Genomic DNA, 15,947 nt, shown 5'->3' on the forward strand with positions numbered 1-15,947 from the left:
GTACATGTATCTGTACTGTAGTACATGTATCTGTACTGTAGTACATGTATCTGTACTGTAGTACATGTATCTGGACTGTAGTACATGTATCTGTACTGTAGTACATGTATCTGTGCATGTATCTGTACTGTAGTACATGTATCTGTACTGTAGTACATGTATCTGGACTGTAGTACATGTATCTGTACTGTAGTACATGTATCTGTGCATGTATCTGTACTGTAGTACATGTAGCAGTTGATAGTTGATAATGGTGGTCTAGTGACAGTTGATAATTCCTTGTGAGGAGTAATTAGCTAGCATCACTGTCATTCATCAGTACCAAAGTGATGTAGCTATGAATTTTAAATGTTAATTCTTTACAAGGAACGTGTGGGTATTTGCAAAGACCATCCTCTCAAAACAACCCTCTTGATCTATGTTATAGAGTATTAATGAACTTGCAAACAGTTTCTTCATCCCCACAATTAACACTTTAAAAGGTTAAATGTGCAGTAACTATATTAATGTAGCTGCTCAGACTAGCTACTGAATAATTAGCTGTGTTAAATTAAAATTTGTGCTACTAAAGCAGTGGGGAATTTTGACTGTATACCTCATCTTTTAAATTTTAAACCACCTGCCACATTGTAACTATTCCCCTGTTTGTTTTATCAGTTATAGGCAGTGGAGGATGAACACTGGAGGCATTGCCTGTACGAGGTGTTTGCCATGAGCCGAAAAACACAAAACGAATTTTATGCAAGCCTTTTGTAAGATTGCTTGATGTACACTCTGCCTCCTTAGCAATAATGTTCCTTAATTTCTTTGATTTCTCACTATTAGTTTGTGAACGACTGTCACACTGAAAGTATGACATGATGTGTGTGAGCATGTATAGTGTTGTTCCAGTATCATCTAGTTATTACAGTTCTAGTTCCAGTTTTGGTACCATGACAATTAGAATTATATTCTTCAATTTCTAGAACAACACTTATTTTAACTTATAAGTATTACCAATAGCCTGTAATTAATTATGGATACTCACTATTAAGTTATATGCTAGTCTTGTCAGGTTTAATTGTTTCATGTATGTAGCTAATACTGTAGTTATCAGCATTACTACACAACCAACTATAACACTAACACTATAATATAGGGTGGTACTAAAAGACCTGTATATAGTTAGTTATCAAACACTGAACCAGACATACCAATGTGACTGAGCCAGCATTGCATTTAGCATTCTCTTATAATATTATAGCTAATTGGTTGTTTCAAGCAGTGGTTTAACACATGATTACATGGTTGTAATACATACAGCTTTTGTGAAGTTATATACTACATTGTGTATTTTTGTCAGCAGCCCAAAAGCTGGTCTTGTAAAGAGCATAAAATCTCATTGGCAAAAACTATATGGTTATGACCAATTCCAGTTCCAGTATTAGTCCCAGTACTTGATAAAAGTTCTTTATAGTTCTAGTTCTAGTTTTGAGGAAGGCAAAATTATAGTTCTAGTTCCAGTTCCAGTCCTAAGGAAAGCAAACCAGTTCCACTTCTAGTTTTAGAACTGGAACTGGAATAAAAACTGCTGGAACTGGAATTATTTTAGTTCCAGTACTGAGAACTGGAACAACACTATGAGTATGACATGATAGATGTCATCTCCCCTGGGGGTAACTGGCTCTTGTACTCCTGTAGGTTCTTCTCTGTGTCATGAGTGATGCTCTCTGCAGCATTGATCACCTCAATGAGCTGGTAACAACAATCACATTAGATTTTGGTACTCAGAATTTAGACGCAAACAAAATTCCTTTGTGGGACTTCCAATCTTCTTAAAACATGTAGCGGTGCAGTCCTTAAATACCTGGTTGAAAAGGTGGCAGCCAAGAAAAATGATGTTAATACCAATTGCTAATGAAGGGTCAAGCCAAGAACTGGCTGCAATTCAATTGCTGACAATTATTGTAGACATTTCTTGGCCAACACCTTACATTGTCACCTTAAAGGCTGCACCCTTTTACTAGCTACTGTAACCTTATAATTGTTTGTGTATCTCAAAGCTGGCCATAACATACATGTTGTGGAGCTTGTTTTCACCATCTTTCTTTATTCTATAAATGTAGTAGCAGTCAATTCCACAGTTATGGATAGCAGAATGTTCAGATAATTGATGGCCGGGACCACTGTATTCTTTGTATTTCTAATAGAGTGCACATTTATTGAGGATTTCCAACAAAAGTATGCATGAATAACATAAGAATATTATAAAACTACTGCACTGGAGGCCTGCTAGCAACCTGTGATGCCAGTAGTCAAATTGAAGAAAGACAATAATAATTATTAATGATTAAAATTAGAAACAGGAGCAATGTTGAGGGGCAAAGGAAATGATAGGTAGCTACAAGAATTATTTAAGATGTTCTGTAAAATGATTCCAAACATAGGCGGATCTAAGAGGGGGCCAAGGGGTGCGGTACCCTCCCCCCCTCCCTGCCCTTTTCTTGTCCCCCTTGGACTCACAGTAATATATTGTTACCAGAAACTGGAATCATGCATTCACACTGTATTCAGAAGTATAGAAAGCCAATGGGTAAATTGAAGACAATGGTTGTAAATGTACTTCACAGTTATACTGTACATTGCAAAGATATTGAGGTAAATAAGTTCAAATTTTTGTGCCGGCCAAGATCAAGATACTCTAATAGAGCAGTCACTACTCTAATAGAACAGTCACTACTCTAATAGAACAGTCACTACTCTAATAGAGCAGTCACTACTCTAATAGAACAGTCACATTTCTAATGCCATTTTAGCAACGCTATACTCCTTTATTTTTTGATTTAGTACACTTCACCATCAAATACTCAGATAGGCTAACTAATCTTTATATGCATTATTGCAAGCATACACTTTTTTAGCTACATGCTATCAAAAAATGCTCCCAAATTCAAACTTAGGAGGTCACTACAGTATGTCATTCATCCAGCTATGGTTATGCAACTGCACAACTTGTGTACTAGAATTCCTCTTAGTGGAGTAAACACTGTTGTACACTAAAACTTCTTGCCCCCCCCTCCACCCCCTTGGCCCCACCTGACAGTGCCTCATAGACCCACCTATGATTCCAAATGCATTTGTAAATCACTGACTTGATTGTGTTGAGGTGTAAATCAGTTTATAGGGGAAGGAAGTTGACTGCAATAGAAGTTATGAAATTGTTAAGAAGTTTTTGAACTGTAGCAGGATATATTATCGACCTCTACAAGTAGTGTGTGCATATGTGTAGATTTATGATCTACAGTATAATATTCCAGATATATCTGTTGTGTTCCATGATCCTGATGTTCACCATAGATATTATATACTACATATATACAGTGTGTAGTATACATATATATGTGTGTGTGTTCGCTTAGATGTTGTATGATTGTAGCATATTATACATATATATCAATACAACACTAAATAGCTAAATAGTTTATTTGTGTACAGTTGTTTCAGTCAGTAGGTGAGTTGTAGGTCTGTCAATTAATTGCTGTGGTGATACAAAGGTCAGTCACTGTTCAACCTGTAGCTATCTGCATCATTTGTCGTTGGCATACTTACTATAGCAAATGGCAATGTATTTTGAGCAATGTTTTATGTGCATGTGGACAGTATTATCGGAGTACTTTCAATCTTGTATGTTTGTTATGTTAGTTTGGTAGAGGGTAACATGCCTCTTGTACCTTATATTGAACTGTCACTGTACATGCTAACACTTTGTAAAACTTGAAATGCTAAAGCATATCCAACAATTAAGCGACTTTTAATAAAAAAAATTTTATTGGCAAGATACACGCGTCTACACTGGAAGCAGGTTTTCAAGGCTCTGTTATGGAACGTCAGATAACTTTTAAACCTTTCCCAGGTTCTAGCAGGAATGGCTAGCATGACATCTACTTTCACGTAAAATGTAACAGCTTAATACGGCCTTCTTCATGGTACAAAGTAGGGGGTTTAACATTACACATAGAACCATTGGCAATGAAAAATTGGCTCATCCCAACAATCCAGGCGCGAACTTTTTAACGAATCCAGGTTATACCAGGCTAGATCTATCCTTTCTTGAATACTTCAGCTAGCTATACCGTTCGTGACGAACGTTTTACACGGTACAAATAATTTTATAAAAATCACCATCTCAATCCAATAGTCGCATACCCCGGCTGAGCACTGATTATTAGTGACGCGCGCTATATTGCGTGGGCGAGTTGCAATGGAGAAGTATTCCTTTCTTGAATGTTTAATTCATCAACTTTTCAATGGTCAATAGTCCTTGTACATCATGCTAATAACTTTTTTGATCACGTGATACATCTTGGTATTTTGTACATGTAATCAAATAAATATTTTTAAAAAATGGTCATTATAAAAATTTCAAGTTGTTTGCAGTTCTCCAACATATAAACCTGTGGAAAAAACAGTTACATTTAAATTGGTGAAATTAAAAAAATCTTTATCACGCACACACTACACACACACGCTACACACACACACACACACACACACACACACACACACACACACACACACACACACACACACACACACTACACTACATATTCACATAAAAATAAAACACTACAAGGTATGGTAATGGTTGTTTACATTGGTTACTTTTGTGGTGCGCCACATATGATAGCAACAAGGGAAATATGTATCTGTGATCAAGAATTTAATCTGTAATATCATAATTAGATGGTCACACTATCTTTGTCAACTAGAGATGAACTGGCTTTTGGTAAAAAGCGAGGGGTAGCCAATGCCTTGGGACTCCTGCATGCTATGTGAGAAATCCAATCAGAAATACACAAATATATTAGAAACCAAATCCTAAATCCAAAAATCATGTAAAAATAATGGAGAAAGTGAGTTCAACAAAGTAGACAATGATCAATCATGAATAACTAGAACAAGATGTAGATCAACAACTGTGCAGGTAGTTACTAGTTAGCAATCTCACTAAATGCTTTTAAAAATACATAAAGATTGGGAGTCTCGTACACGCCATTTGGGTGCTTTGCGTGGGCGTTGGCAACCCCTCGGGAAAAATAAAATAATGAAAGACCATACAGAAGCTGATCTGTACAGAAGATGAGCCCTGCACAGCTACGTGGGCTTCTTTTTACAAAGCATACACTCACCTTATTTGCACATTGCCCAATCGTCATCATGGACGTTTCCACCTCCCACCGTGCACTAAAGTAATAGAAACAAACATTAAATAATATAAGCATTAATATTATTATAGCATAACACAGCAGCACAATATTACAGCATGATAAACAAACCAAAGTATTTATACAGAAAACTATGTCATAGACATTTAATCGTCTTTGAGCAAGGTCATTTTAACGAAGGCGCAAATTGGGCGTGGGCGGGAAATTCATTACATTCTTTTCGCCGTTTATAACTATCACTGGCAAACTAATGCATATACAATATCAAAGAACGTATATATTTAAACAGTTGTATGATACTTATAGACTGTTTTTTCACTGTCAACCACTTCTTGTGCGTGGATGGCCCACCACCCCTCCCCTCCGCACCCTCACACCCACCCACCCCCTATATGATATACGTGCTATACAGGTGAGCATATAAAAGTTGCTAAAATTAACAGGTTTTTGTAGAATCAGTTTTATTTTTAAAATTCTAATTGAACAAACAGTAGCTACATTTTCATACTGTAGCTAGCTGAATGACATTAAAATACATTGAATTGTCTGATATGAAAATATGGGGCATTCATTTTTCAATCATAATAATGTATGGTTCCCAATAATGTTTGTCTGACTCTTGCCTAGTAGTAATTCGTGAGATTGAGTGGCATGGTAATTTCAGCCTCCTTGTTTTCTCCACTTTTGGAGGCATGGGTGCCTCAACTACTGTTGTTTGTAAACTTCTCTTGTCTTGCAAATGGAAGACACCTAATTGCAGAGTAATGAGTTGGTCATGCTGTCATCTCAGTTTCTCCTTACTGCATTCTGCCATCATGTGCATAAGGGGCTCTTGTTCCTCCTCTGGTCAACCCTGTAGCTAAGAGTCATGCTCCAGCTTTAGTCGACCTAGTACTGGAGGAGGGATGCCTTGGGGTTGTCTAAATGCTGAGATCATGTTGAACTCTTAGTTAATTAATGATTATTTTTCATGGTGTGTATGTCTTTTTATTATCATGGTAGCTACTATTGTACCAGTTGTAATTCATTCTGAGAAAACTGGTCCATATTCCAAAGTATTGAGAAATGGTAGTTTAATTATTCAGTTGCAGTTTGGTGTGAATTAGCTATACAGACAGTAACTGTTCTTTACCTTCTACTGAAGCAGTGATCCACTCTGCACTATACACCTGTAACTAACAAGTCAAGTTTAGTTTGAATGAGCTTCAATTAAGGCAGTGGGTGGGGAGGGGTGAGCAAAAGTTATTTTCATAAATTGAAGGGGAATGCATATAATGGGTAGAGAAGACCAACTCGTGGGCTCCTAAGGGTTCAAAACAACTAAACAAATTTACAGTATCTGATATAATATACCACAAACCAATACAGCCAGACACAGTCCAGGTCAGCTCAAGACCTCGGACCACTTGTATGTGTAGTGGTTGCAATTGATACAGGGCCAGAAAGAGCCAGTGGGTAAAAAAACAGCCCTCTTTGACTTTTGATGATTTTGTCAGTAAAATTTAATAATTAGTTTTATGTCTGTAGTGTACAAGCCAGTCACACATAAAATCATGTAAAACTACTTATAAAGCGGAACTTTGATAGACAAATACGGTTGCTACAAGCTGTCTGCACAAGTTGAATCTTGTAGGAACAATGATTGATATGTGAGAGCTAGCTTATTATTGTGATGTTTTGTTATGGATATCCTTACTGATCCGGCAGTTTGACCACTTTATATACTTTGACCACCTGTCTCATTGGTATAGCATATGTGACTTGTACACATACATAGATACAAACGATGCCACGATTTGCTCTTTGGTTGTAGTACTGTGTGCCGTCAAGTGTTCACTGGAGACTGACCAAAAAGCACCTCTTTAACTTCTAACCTTATCATTTGAGTGTATATATTAATAAACAGTTAGAAGTGTTTCCAAAGCAGCTACAAAGAGAAACAAAGCCCAAAGCTAGTATAATGGTAATTATTTTTAGAGGCGCTTAATAAGGATGAAGTCAACATGAAACTGTTCTGAGTGAGACAGGTTAGATTAGTGTTGCTTCCTGTTATTAAATTGATGCCAAGTATTACATGTTAACTACCGTAGATTCCCTAAAATTTCGGCATCTCTAAATATTCGGTACTCCCCGTGCTTTGAACGCAATGTGCTGTAATCTTCGGCAAGCGCAGGAAAGTTTCTAATAATAAGCGCGCTAATTTTTCGGAACTTGGAGTACTAGTTGACGAAGGTCTCTTCATTGGGTCTCTTGAGTACTGAGGATTCCCAGTGACCTCACACAATATGCTACCTCGATGCTGGATGAAGCACCAAGTGTGAAATTGTTCAGGGAACGTACCCAACGATATCATCGTGTGACATCACGCCGGCTTAGGGGGCATCTCCAAACTGATTTTGGTACGCTTAACGTCATAATGACGCTAACTTCAGACCCCCCCTTCTTAACGTCACACTATGAAAACAATGCATTGGCAATAGAAGCACAAAACGTTATATTCTTTACCTGAAAACATAGTCTACAAACAGTATAGCTGTTTAATCACATCATTTCTCTGTTCTATAGCTAGCTGTTTACACTATAACTGCTTTAATAAAAATTAAAAAAATAACGTCATGGGCTGAACCCCCCTCCCCCCTTATACCAAAATCAGTTTGGTACGCTTAACGTCATGACGTTAAGCGTACCGATCTCCAATCTTGCGGTCCTCCATACAATGCATCCGCGGAGCCCGCTCATCCATCGGTCACTATGTTAAGACTCCCCCAATTGTGGAGCTGATTCGGGCAGAGTCTCAGTTTGCCGTGGACTAAGAAAGTCCCGGTTTGTCCAGCACAGGCCATTTATGTGCTGGGGGTGGTAGGCAAGGGCATGCAGTCCACCAAAATCAGTTTGGAGATCGGCCCCCCGGCGTAGTACCGCAAAACAATCTTCGTTTCATAACTCTCCTCGCCCCACATCTTGTAACATGATACACCCTCAGATAACGCTTTGTTAAGCCATGGAATACTTCATGCAGCATCTGGTAGCAAGATTTATCACGAGATAGTTAATAATATTAGCTATTGATTGTGGTTTCTATTTTTTATTACTTGTTGAAATCCTTAATATATGGCCTCACTGGTCGCACCTACTCTGACGCCCTTGCACCATATTGCTGTCAGTGAGAGAGGACAGCTCATACAGAAGAGGCCCCCCCAGACTGTGTACATGTAAGAAGATGGATGGAAGGATCATTGCAAGTATTGTTTGTTTCTGGCATGGGACTTGTGGCTTGAATGGACTATAGAAAGCTAAAAACATGTCTGATCTAATAGATCTATAGAGTGGTAGTAGTGACAGGATCCTTCGAAGTGTTATAATCCAACCTTATCACTTCAACTAACAGTTAGCTATAGTGAAGCTATTTATATTACAAGCCAGCATATGACATCACAGTGTCAGTGTATGACATCACAGTGTGTATAGTGAACCTGCTATTCCTGTTACCTATGTGGCTTGTAATAGGCATCAAATAGTGTAACAATTACTGTATATTGAATTTGTTGAATATAGCAACTCGGTCTGAAGCACATGAGGTGCCGGGGTGTATAAAAGTTATATATAATATAGCATGTGTTCAAATAATAACAGTTGCTGCTGGTCCACTTCCAAGTTTTAAGCTGCAAGTGGCTGACCAAATTTAAAATGGAAAAAGAAAATCATTGCTATGCATATTATAGCCAAGCAAAATTGGTCACTGAATTATGCCGCTAGTTAGCTACGTTAGTTAGGGTCCGCAACGTTAAATTTCGACCTCAGAAAATCAACTACCAAACCACCCACAAATGCTAGGCTATAGGTACCACTTAGAAAATGTCACATTGGCGTTATTTTTCATTAACGTCTTGTCGTGCAAATCGGCGAATATGCTTACAAATTACGAGAGTTTTTGCTATATCTTCAAGGAAATGTATTTTCAACCTACAATACGCACTCTCAACCTTTCTTACTAACTGTACTCTAACCTAAAACCACCAGTGGCTGCATTGTCTGGAGCAATTTCCAGCCGCAGCATCGTGAAAATGCCGGAAATTTCGGACTCGCGAAGAAAGTTTCGATGCCACTGGAGCACACAGTAGCGATGCCAAAGTAACCCTCCCAGGTAAAACTGGTCTGGCATGGGTTTAACTATACTACCACACCAAACATCATCGAATTCCAAAATTGTTTGCCATCTGGCTGAGCTCGACGGCTGTCAAAAATTCGTCAAAAATGCGTATTTTATTCACTGACGGGAACTTTTACTGGCCAGATGTGCTAGTTTACTTCTCAAAAACCTGCTAAACCCATAGCCAATAGCTTTCATTCATAGGGTTGGTCTGGCAGCTCTTCTAGCGACCTCAAATTCCGCCAAATGCCGATATCCACAAATTTTGCCGATATCAACCAATTCTACCGAATTTTGCCAATATCAACCAATTCTATACCGTCGTTTGGCTGACCATCTATCTCGCCGCGGCTCTACTAGTTACAGTCAGACTCTGGCTTTTATCCGATGCACATTGTCTTTTTCTCTACTTCGGTCAGCTACAATGTGCATACGTGGAAGTAGGTCCATCTCGCATCGCTCCTCTGATGCCTCTCCTGAGATGGGCCGCATTGATGAGCACAGGGACTTTTAAACTTTCAGCAATCTGGTCCTTTTTATTCAGTTGTCCAGCACGTGCTTTCTTTGTGCTGCATGGGGGTGGTAGGCAAGGGCAGTCCATCCAGCCCGGGAAAAAAAAAATCAACCAATTTACAACCCCTTAAAGAAATCTTGTATGCACAGCAAACGTGATGCTTTGCCTCTCTTAAGTCATGCTGCATCCTTGTTTAGTTATATTCGTCCATATAGGGTGGCACTGGCGGTGTCACAGTGATATATGTTTCCCCGGGTAACGTGTTTCCCGCACACATATCCCTAGGGATCCGTGTTTCCCCGCACACATATCCCTAGGGATCCGTGTTTCCCACCAAAAGCTGTCAGTGATATGTGTTTCCCGTAGCGATTTTTTAAATATTTCACTGCACACACATATCCCTAGGGATTCGTGTTTCCCCGCACATATATCACCAGGGATCCGTGTTTCCCACTCAGATATAGCCATCGTGCAGTAACTCCAAGGTCTATATGGCTAGTTGCAAACAGTACGCGATCCAACCATTCAGTAGATATATTGCTATCTAGCTAATAGACACCCATGCATATTGCATGTATTTAGCTATAGTTAGCTAACTAGCTATATAGCTACTATATAAGCTAATACAATAATTATACTAGCTAGCTATACTAATAATCAGAACTATAGTCATTTAAAATAAACTTTGTTGCTCTTCTCTGGACCTGCTCAACAAGTGTGATGCCCTTGACAGGGGCAGATATAGGATTTATAAAAGGGGGGACTAACTCAAGGTACTAATCTCTTGGGTAGAGGTGTGCAAAGCACACTTCCCAGCATGCAAAGCATGCTAGAACTAGGGGGTCTGGGGGCATGCCCCCCCAGGAAATTTTGAAAAATAGATGCTAAAATACTGCAATTTGGAGACATTCCCACATAAAATTCATAATATTTTCAGCCTGTAGATTATCAAGCCAAAATAAGGAAACGGAAGAAAACGGAATAAGGACATCACGAAGACAGGCATGTTCTTAACCTGATATCAAGCAAGGGCGCCTCAGTTCATTGTTGTTTTCGTGTTACAGGACAAGAAAAGTCTTATCACCACTATACAGAGTACTTCAGTTAGATTTTGCTGATTTTGGCAGGCAATATTTAGAATTTCAATCATCTGACTATTTTCAAGCCATAATTACGATGTCTACTAATAAGTCTGCATCTCCAAGAAAACAGAAAGGTACTAGGGAGAGGAAGAGGCCTGCTGATTTTACTCCACCCAGCTGCGGTAAGAAGCAAAAGGACAGAAGTGAAGAAGACATATCTGAGGATATATGCCAAGTATGTGACACACCAATTGTAGAGTACTCATCAACCACTGAAGGAGAAGAGGCTGTGTTCTGTGAGGGACAATGCAATGCCTGGATTCATAGAAAGTGTAGTGGATTAACTTCTGAACTATTTGATATTGTAAGCAAGTTAAACGAACCTTTCCGATGCTGTTACTGCATGCTGACACATCAAAGAAGTGAGATCAACACACTGAAACACCTTGTAGAATCTTTAACTGTAAAAATTTCCAGCCTAGAATCTAAAACAGTTGAGACCAGCACAATAGTTAACCCACAACCTCCTCCTAATCAGACACCCAAAGACACACAGTTTCAGTCAACTTCAAATCCAATTCAATCTTCTGATTCCACCTGTCAACACAAGTACATAGCCCCTACTTTTAAGAAGCCAGCTACTCCAGATGACAAGACGCAAAATGATCGTAAATTTAACATAGTTGTCTATGGTATAGATGAATGCAGCAAAGGGACTCCAAAGAACGAACGACTCAATCATGATCTGGACAAAGTCACATCCATCATCACTAAAGGAGAAAACAGTATTAGTCCTTTATCCATTCGTGACCTTGTAAGACTTGGAAAATACCATGAGCAATTGAAGCAACCTCGTCCACTACTTGTCAAACTCAACCGATCCATTGATGCATCAGCGCTGTTGTTAAAAGCAAGATCTCTGTCAAAAACCATTAGAATAAAACCAGACATGTCTCAAGCTGACAGGCTTGTTGAGTCTCTTCTTCTAAAAGAAAGATGGTCATTGATTCAAAATAGTATTGATCGCAAGGTCATCAAAATTCGAAGCAACAAAATTTTTGTACACAAGAAACTTCATGGCCAAGTTATAAATTCAACTTTTGTCCTATCTCAGTCTCATCAGCTCATTCCAATGGACTCTTCCAGTAGCTAACTGACTATCCCACAAGATTCCTGAATTTTTGTAGCTAACTAATCAGTTTAATTAAAGTGTATGTATGTACGTAAGTCTTGTTAGGCTGCTGGTACAAGTAACCAGCAGACCCTTGGTAGTTTTCTACCATAAAGTTTAAATAAAGTAAATATATACTGCCTTTAGATTATAGGTATGGCTCTCTGAAGTATTTTGCTAATGGAAAAGTTTGGGTAGGTACAGACAACCAAGTACATGATGCACGCCTCCCACAATTGCACAACACTGAATAAGTGCATGTTAGAATAATGTTGAAAGTGGAAAATTTTGAAATTTGAGCAATACAAGATTGAATCTGCAGCATTTTCAATGGAAATTGTGTACCTGAATTAAGTATTGCCTCACATATTAACTACACAAGTGGATGAATGAAGCCCTTTAAACAGACAAATGCACTTCATTATATGTATAGGTGCAGGAAGATTTGGAAAAATTTCATAACAGAACCAACTACATGTTTCCATTGAATGTTCTATTAGAGTAGTTAGCTGACTGCTCTATTAGAGTATCTCGATCTTGTACACCTCCAATGCTGATCCAGGTCCTTGTCACATAAACTTTAGCATAAATCCACTGATAATACCTTGGAAAGATGTTTATAAGGTGGTTTTATGAGTATTTGTATTATTAGTGATCATATAATTATGCTAAGACAAAATTTCATTATAATTTTCAGCATATTGATCAAGTAAAGCCTAAATATGAAGGGGGGGCTTCAGCCCCCAAAGCCCCCCCTGGATCCGCCCCTGCTTGATATGGTTAGGTTTCCAAATCACTGAACAGTATAATATAACTTGTGATCTCACTAAAGAAATATACAAAGTTCTCTTGGCTGTCACTGTTTGATGCTTGCTAAAGCTGCGATGGAGCAGTCCTAGCATTCTGTAAGTCTTAGGGATTATGTTTTTGTAGTGTTGATCCCAAGATAGGTCTGATGATATTATAATACCGAGATTTTTATGTGAACTATTTGTTAAAACCTGTGTGTCAGCTATTTTGTAATTATAGTGATGACTTTTGCATTAATATAGGTGGACACTCTTTTTTGGATTAAAGAACATATTATATCTCGTACTCCACAAAGTTGTTGAGTCTAAATCATTTTGAAACAGTGAAATATCTAACAGTATTATAAATCTTGGTGTCGTCAATGAATAGTAAAGTTTTACTGATGGTAACACAAGATGGTAAATCATTCATGTAAATAATGAAGTGTATAGGGGTCCCAAAATACTCCCTTGGGGAACCCCAGATAGAACCGGCAAGGGGGTAGATTATTACTGACTGCATACCAAAGCTGTAGCTACATTGATTAGTTATATTTACTCTATATAGCTAGAGATAGTATTTTATTGTATACATGTACTTGTAGCTACTGTTTTATTAAACTGCATGATGCTATAGCTACATAGCCAAATCACAGCACAGTTTAACAGTTATAGTTGAATACCAGTGAATGGCTTGATTTCCTCCATCAACATGTATAATTATAGTATTAGTTGTATAGGTATGGCTAGCTATGATTATTAAAAGTGCATGCGCGCCTATGCTAACACTACGTGCGTTGCACATGACTTTATAAAGGGGAAACATATTACCCGGGGAAACACATATCACTGTGACTTGTAGGTCGCTAGCGAGTTAGTGATATGTGTGCGGGGAAACACGGATCCCTAGGGATATGTGTGCGGGAAACACGTTACCCGGGGAAACATATATCACTGTGACAGCGGCTCTCTTATCGAGGCCAAAATCCATCAAAATGCCCATCTCACCATTTGTCATCAGTTTTCGGAAGTTTTACATGTCAAACATGCTCTTTACATCCTTGCTGGACCATTCAATCATCTTCGTCTGTGTAGGCAGCTTTCTTCAGTCTCTTGAAAACGTCAGAGCACGCCAATTGGGCGCAACCATCAATACCAGTTAATGCTTATTTTGTTTCATTGGTTCCACGCAAGAATGACAGGAAAACCAGCAGAAATGTAATAGAGCGTAAATGGAGTCAGTCTAGCTCTAAATATTGTACTCTACATGTTTATACAAATGATTACCGAAATGCAAATGCTGATTATCAAAAACCACAATTCGTGTAGAGTTCCGAAGGGTGGATATTTTAAACTAGACTAGCTACTCCAGTTGGGTTATGTAATATGCTGGATTTTCGTGGAATCAATGAAACAAAATAAGCAGTAAGTGGTGTTGATGGTTGCGCCCAATTTGCGTGCTCTGACATTTTCAAGAGACTGAAGAAAGGCGCCTACACAGACGAAGGTAGTTCCAGTAAAGATGTAGAGAGGCAAACCAGCATGTTTGACTTGTAAAACTTCCTAAAACTGATGACAAATGGTGAGATGGGAATAACGATAGATTTTAGCCTCGATAAGAGAGTCGCCATTGCCAGTCTATGGACGAATATAACTAAACAAGGATGCAGCATGACTTTAGAGAGGCAAAGCATCACATTTGCTGTGCAAGATTTGTTTAACGGTTGTAAATTGGTCGATATCGGCAAAATTCGTGGATATCGGCATTTGGCGAATTTTGAGGTCGCTAGAAGAGTTGCCAGACCAACCCTATGAATGAAAGCTACTGGCTATGAGTCTAGCAAGCTTTTTAGAAGTGAACTAGCACATCTGGCTAGTAAAAGTTCCCGTTAGTGAATAAAATCGGCATTTTGACGAATTTTTGACAGCCGTCGAGCTCAGCCAGATGGTAAACAATTTTGGAATTCGATGATATTTGGTGTGGTAGTAGTTGGATCCATGCGAGACCAGTTTGACCTGGGAGGGTTACTTTGGCATCGCTACTGTGTGCTCCAGTGGCATCGAAACTTTTTTCGAGTCCAAAATTTCATTTTCGCGATGCTGTGGCTGGAAATTGCTCCAGACAATGCAGCCACTGATGGTTTTAGTTTAGAGTACAGTTAGTAAGAAAGGTTGAGAGTGCGTATTGTAGGTTGAAAATACATTTCCTTAAAGATATAACAAAAAATCTCGTAATTTGTAAGGCATATTCGCCGATTTGCACGACAAGACGTTAATGAAAAATAACGCCAATGTGGCATTTTCTAAGTGGTACCAAGCCTAGCATTTGTAGGTGGTTTGGTAGTTGATTCTCGGAGATCGAAATTTCACGTTGTGGACCCTACGTTAGTAACCAATTGTTATATAGCAATCAGTGATTTAACATATCATACATGGCTAGTACTACACAACAATACATATCAGTAGAGCCTTGATTAATACTAGTGTTATCATAAATATAGCTACTGTGCAATGTGATAGCATCTTCTTTCAACCCAGTTGATGCACCAACAATGTAAATATTATCATAATTCCCTAGGTACTATCTAACCAAGTCATCGATGATCAGGGCTGGAAAGATCAAGACACACGGTAGTGTGTCGTGCGGTCCAAGAAGCCGGCGCGCCACACCGTGAGTATATTTACAGGAAGAAGAGTATTTTGTCATCCAGCTTTCCTGATTGTTGGAAAGCTGCAATTGTTACCCCAGTTTTAAAATCTCCAAACAACACTTCACTATCAAATTTTCGCCCAATATCAGTCTTGCCGGTTTTCTCCAAGCTTCTAGAACGAGTGGTGTCAGATCAGATAATTGCTCACTTTTGTAAGCACAACTTGTTTTCGGAGAAACAATCAGGTTTTCGTTATGGACATTCTACACAGGATGTTCTGTTACATGTAAATGATTCTTTTCTAAGTGTCATTGATAATGGCCATTATGTTGGAGCTGTGTTTTTGGATCTAGCTAAAACCTTTGACTGTGTTGATCACTATTTTAC

General features: G+C 38.6%; 1 protein-coding gene across 1 annotated transcript; it reads left to right on the top strand.

The window, feature by feature from the left end:
- Positions 1–10,823: 10,823 nt before the first annotated feature.
- Positions 10,824–12,240, top strand: LOC136257857 (uncharacterized). The gene is made up of 2 exons (XM_066051179.1): positions 10,824–10,870; positions 10,933–12,240. The coding sequence occupies exon 2, from the start codon at positions 11,045–11,047 to the stop codon at positions 12,101–12,103; it is 1,059 nt and encodes a 352-aa protein (XP_065907251.1). The 5' UTR covers positions 10,824–10,870; positions 10,933–11,044; the 3' UTR covers positions 12,104–12,240.
- The last annotated feature ends 3,707 nt before the right edge of the window (positions 12,241–15,947 follow it).

Source organism: Dysidea avara, chromosome 6 (genome assembly GCF_963678975.1).
Source record: "Dysidea avara chromosome 6, odDysAvar1.4, whole genome shotgun sequence".
NCBI classification, from domain to species: domain Eukaryota; kingdom Metazoa; phylum Porifera; class Demospongiae; order Dictyoceratida; family Dysideidae; genus Dysidea; species Dysidea avara.

Bases quoted from the DNA above. Each gene is read 5' to 3' on its own strand.
- LOC136257857 (XM_066051179.1), top strand. From the start codon at position 11,045: ATGTCTACTAATAAGTCTGCATCTCCAAGAAAACAGAAAGGTACTAGG.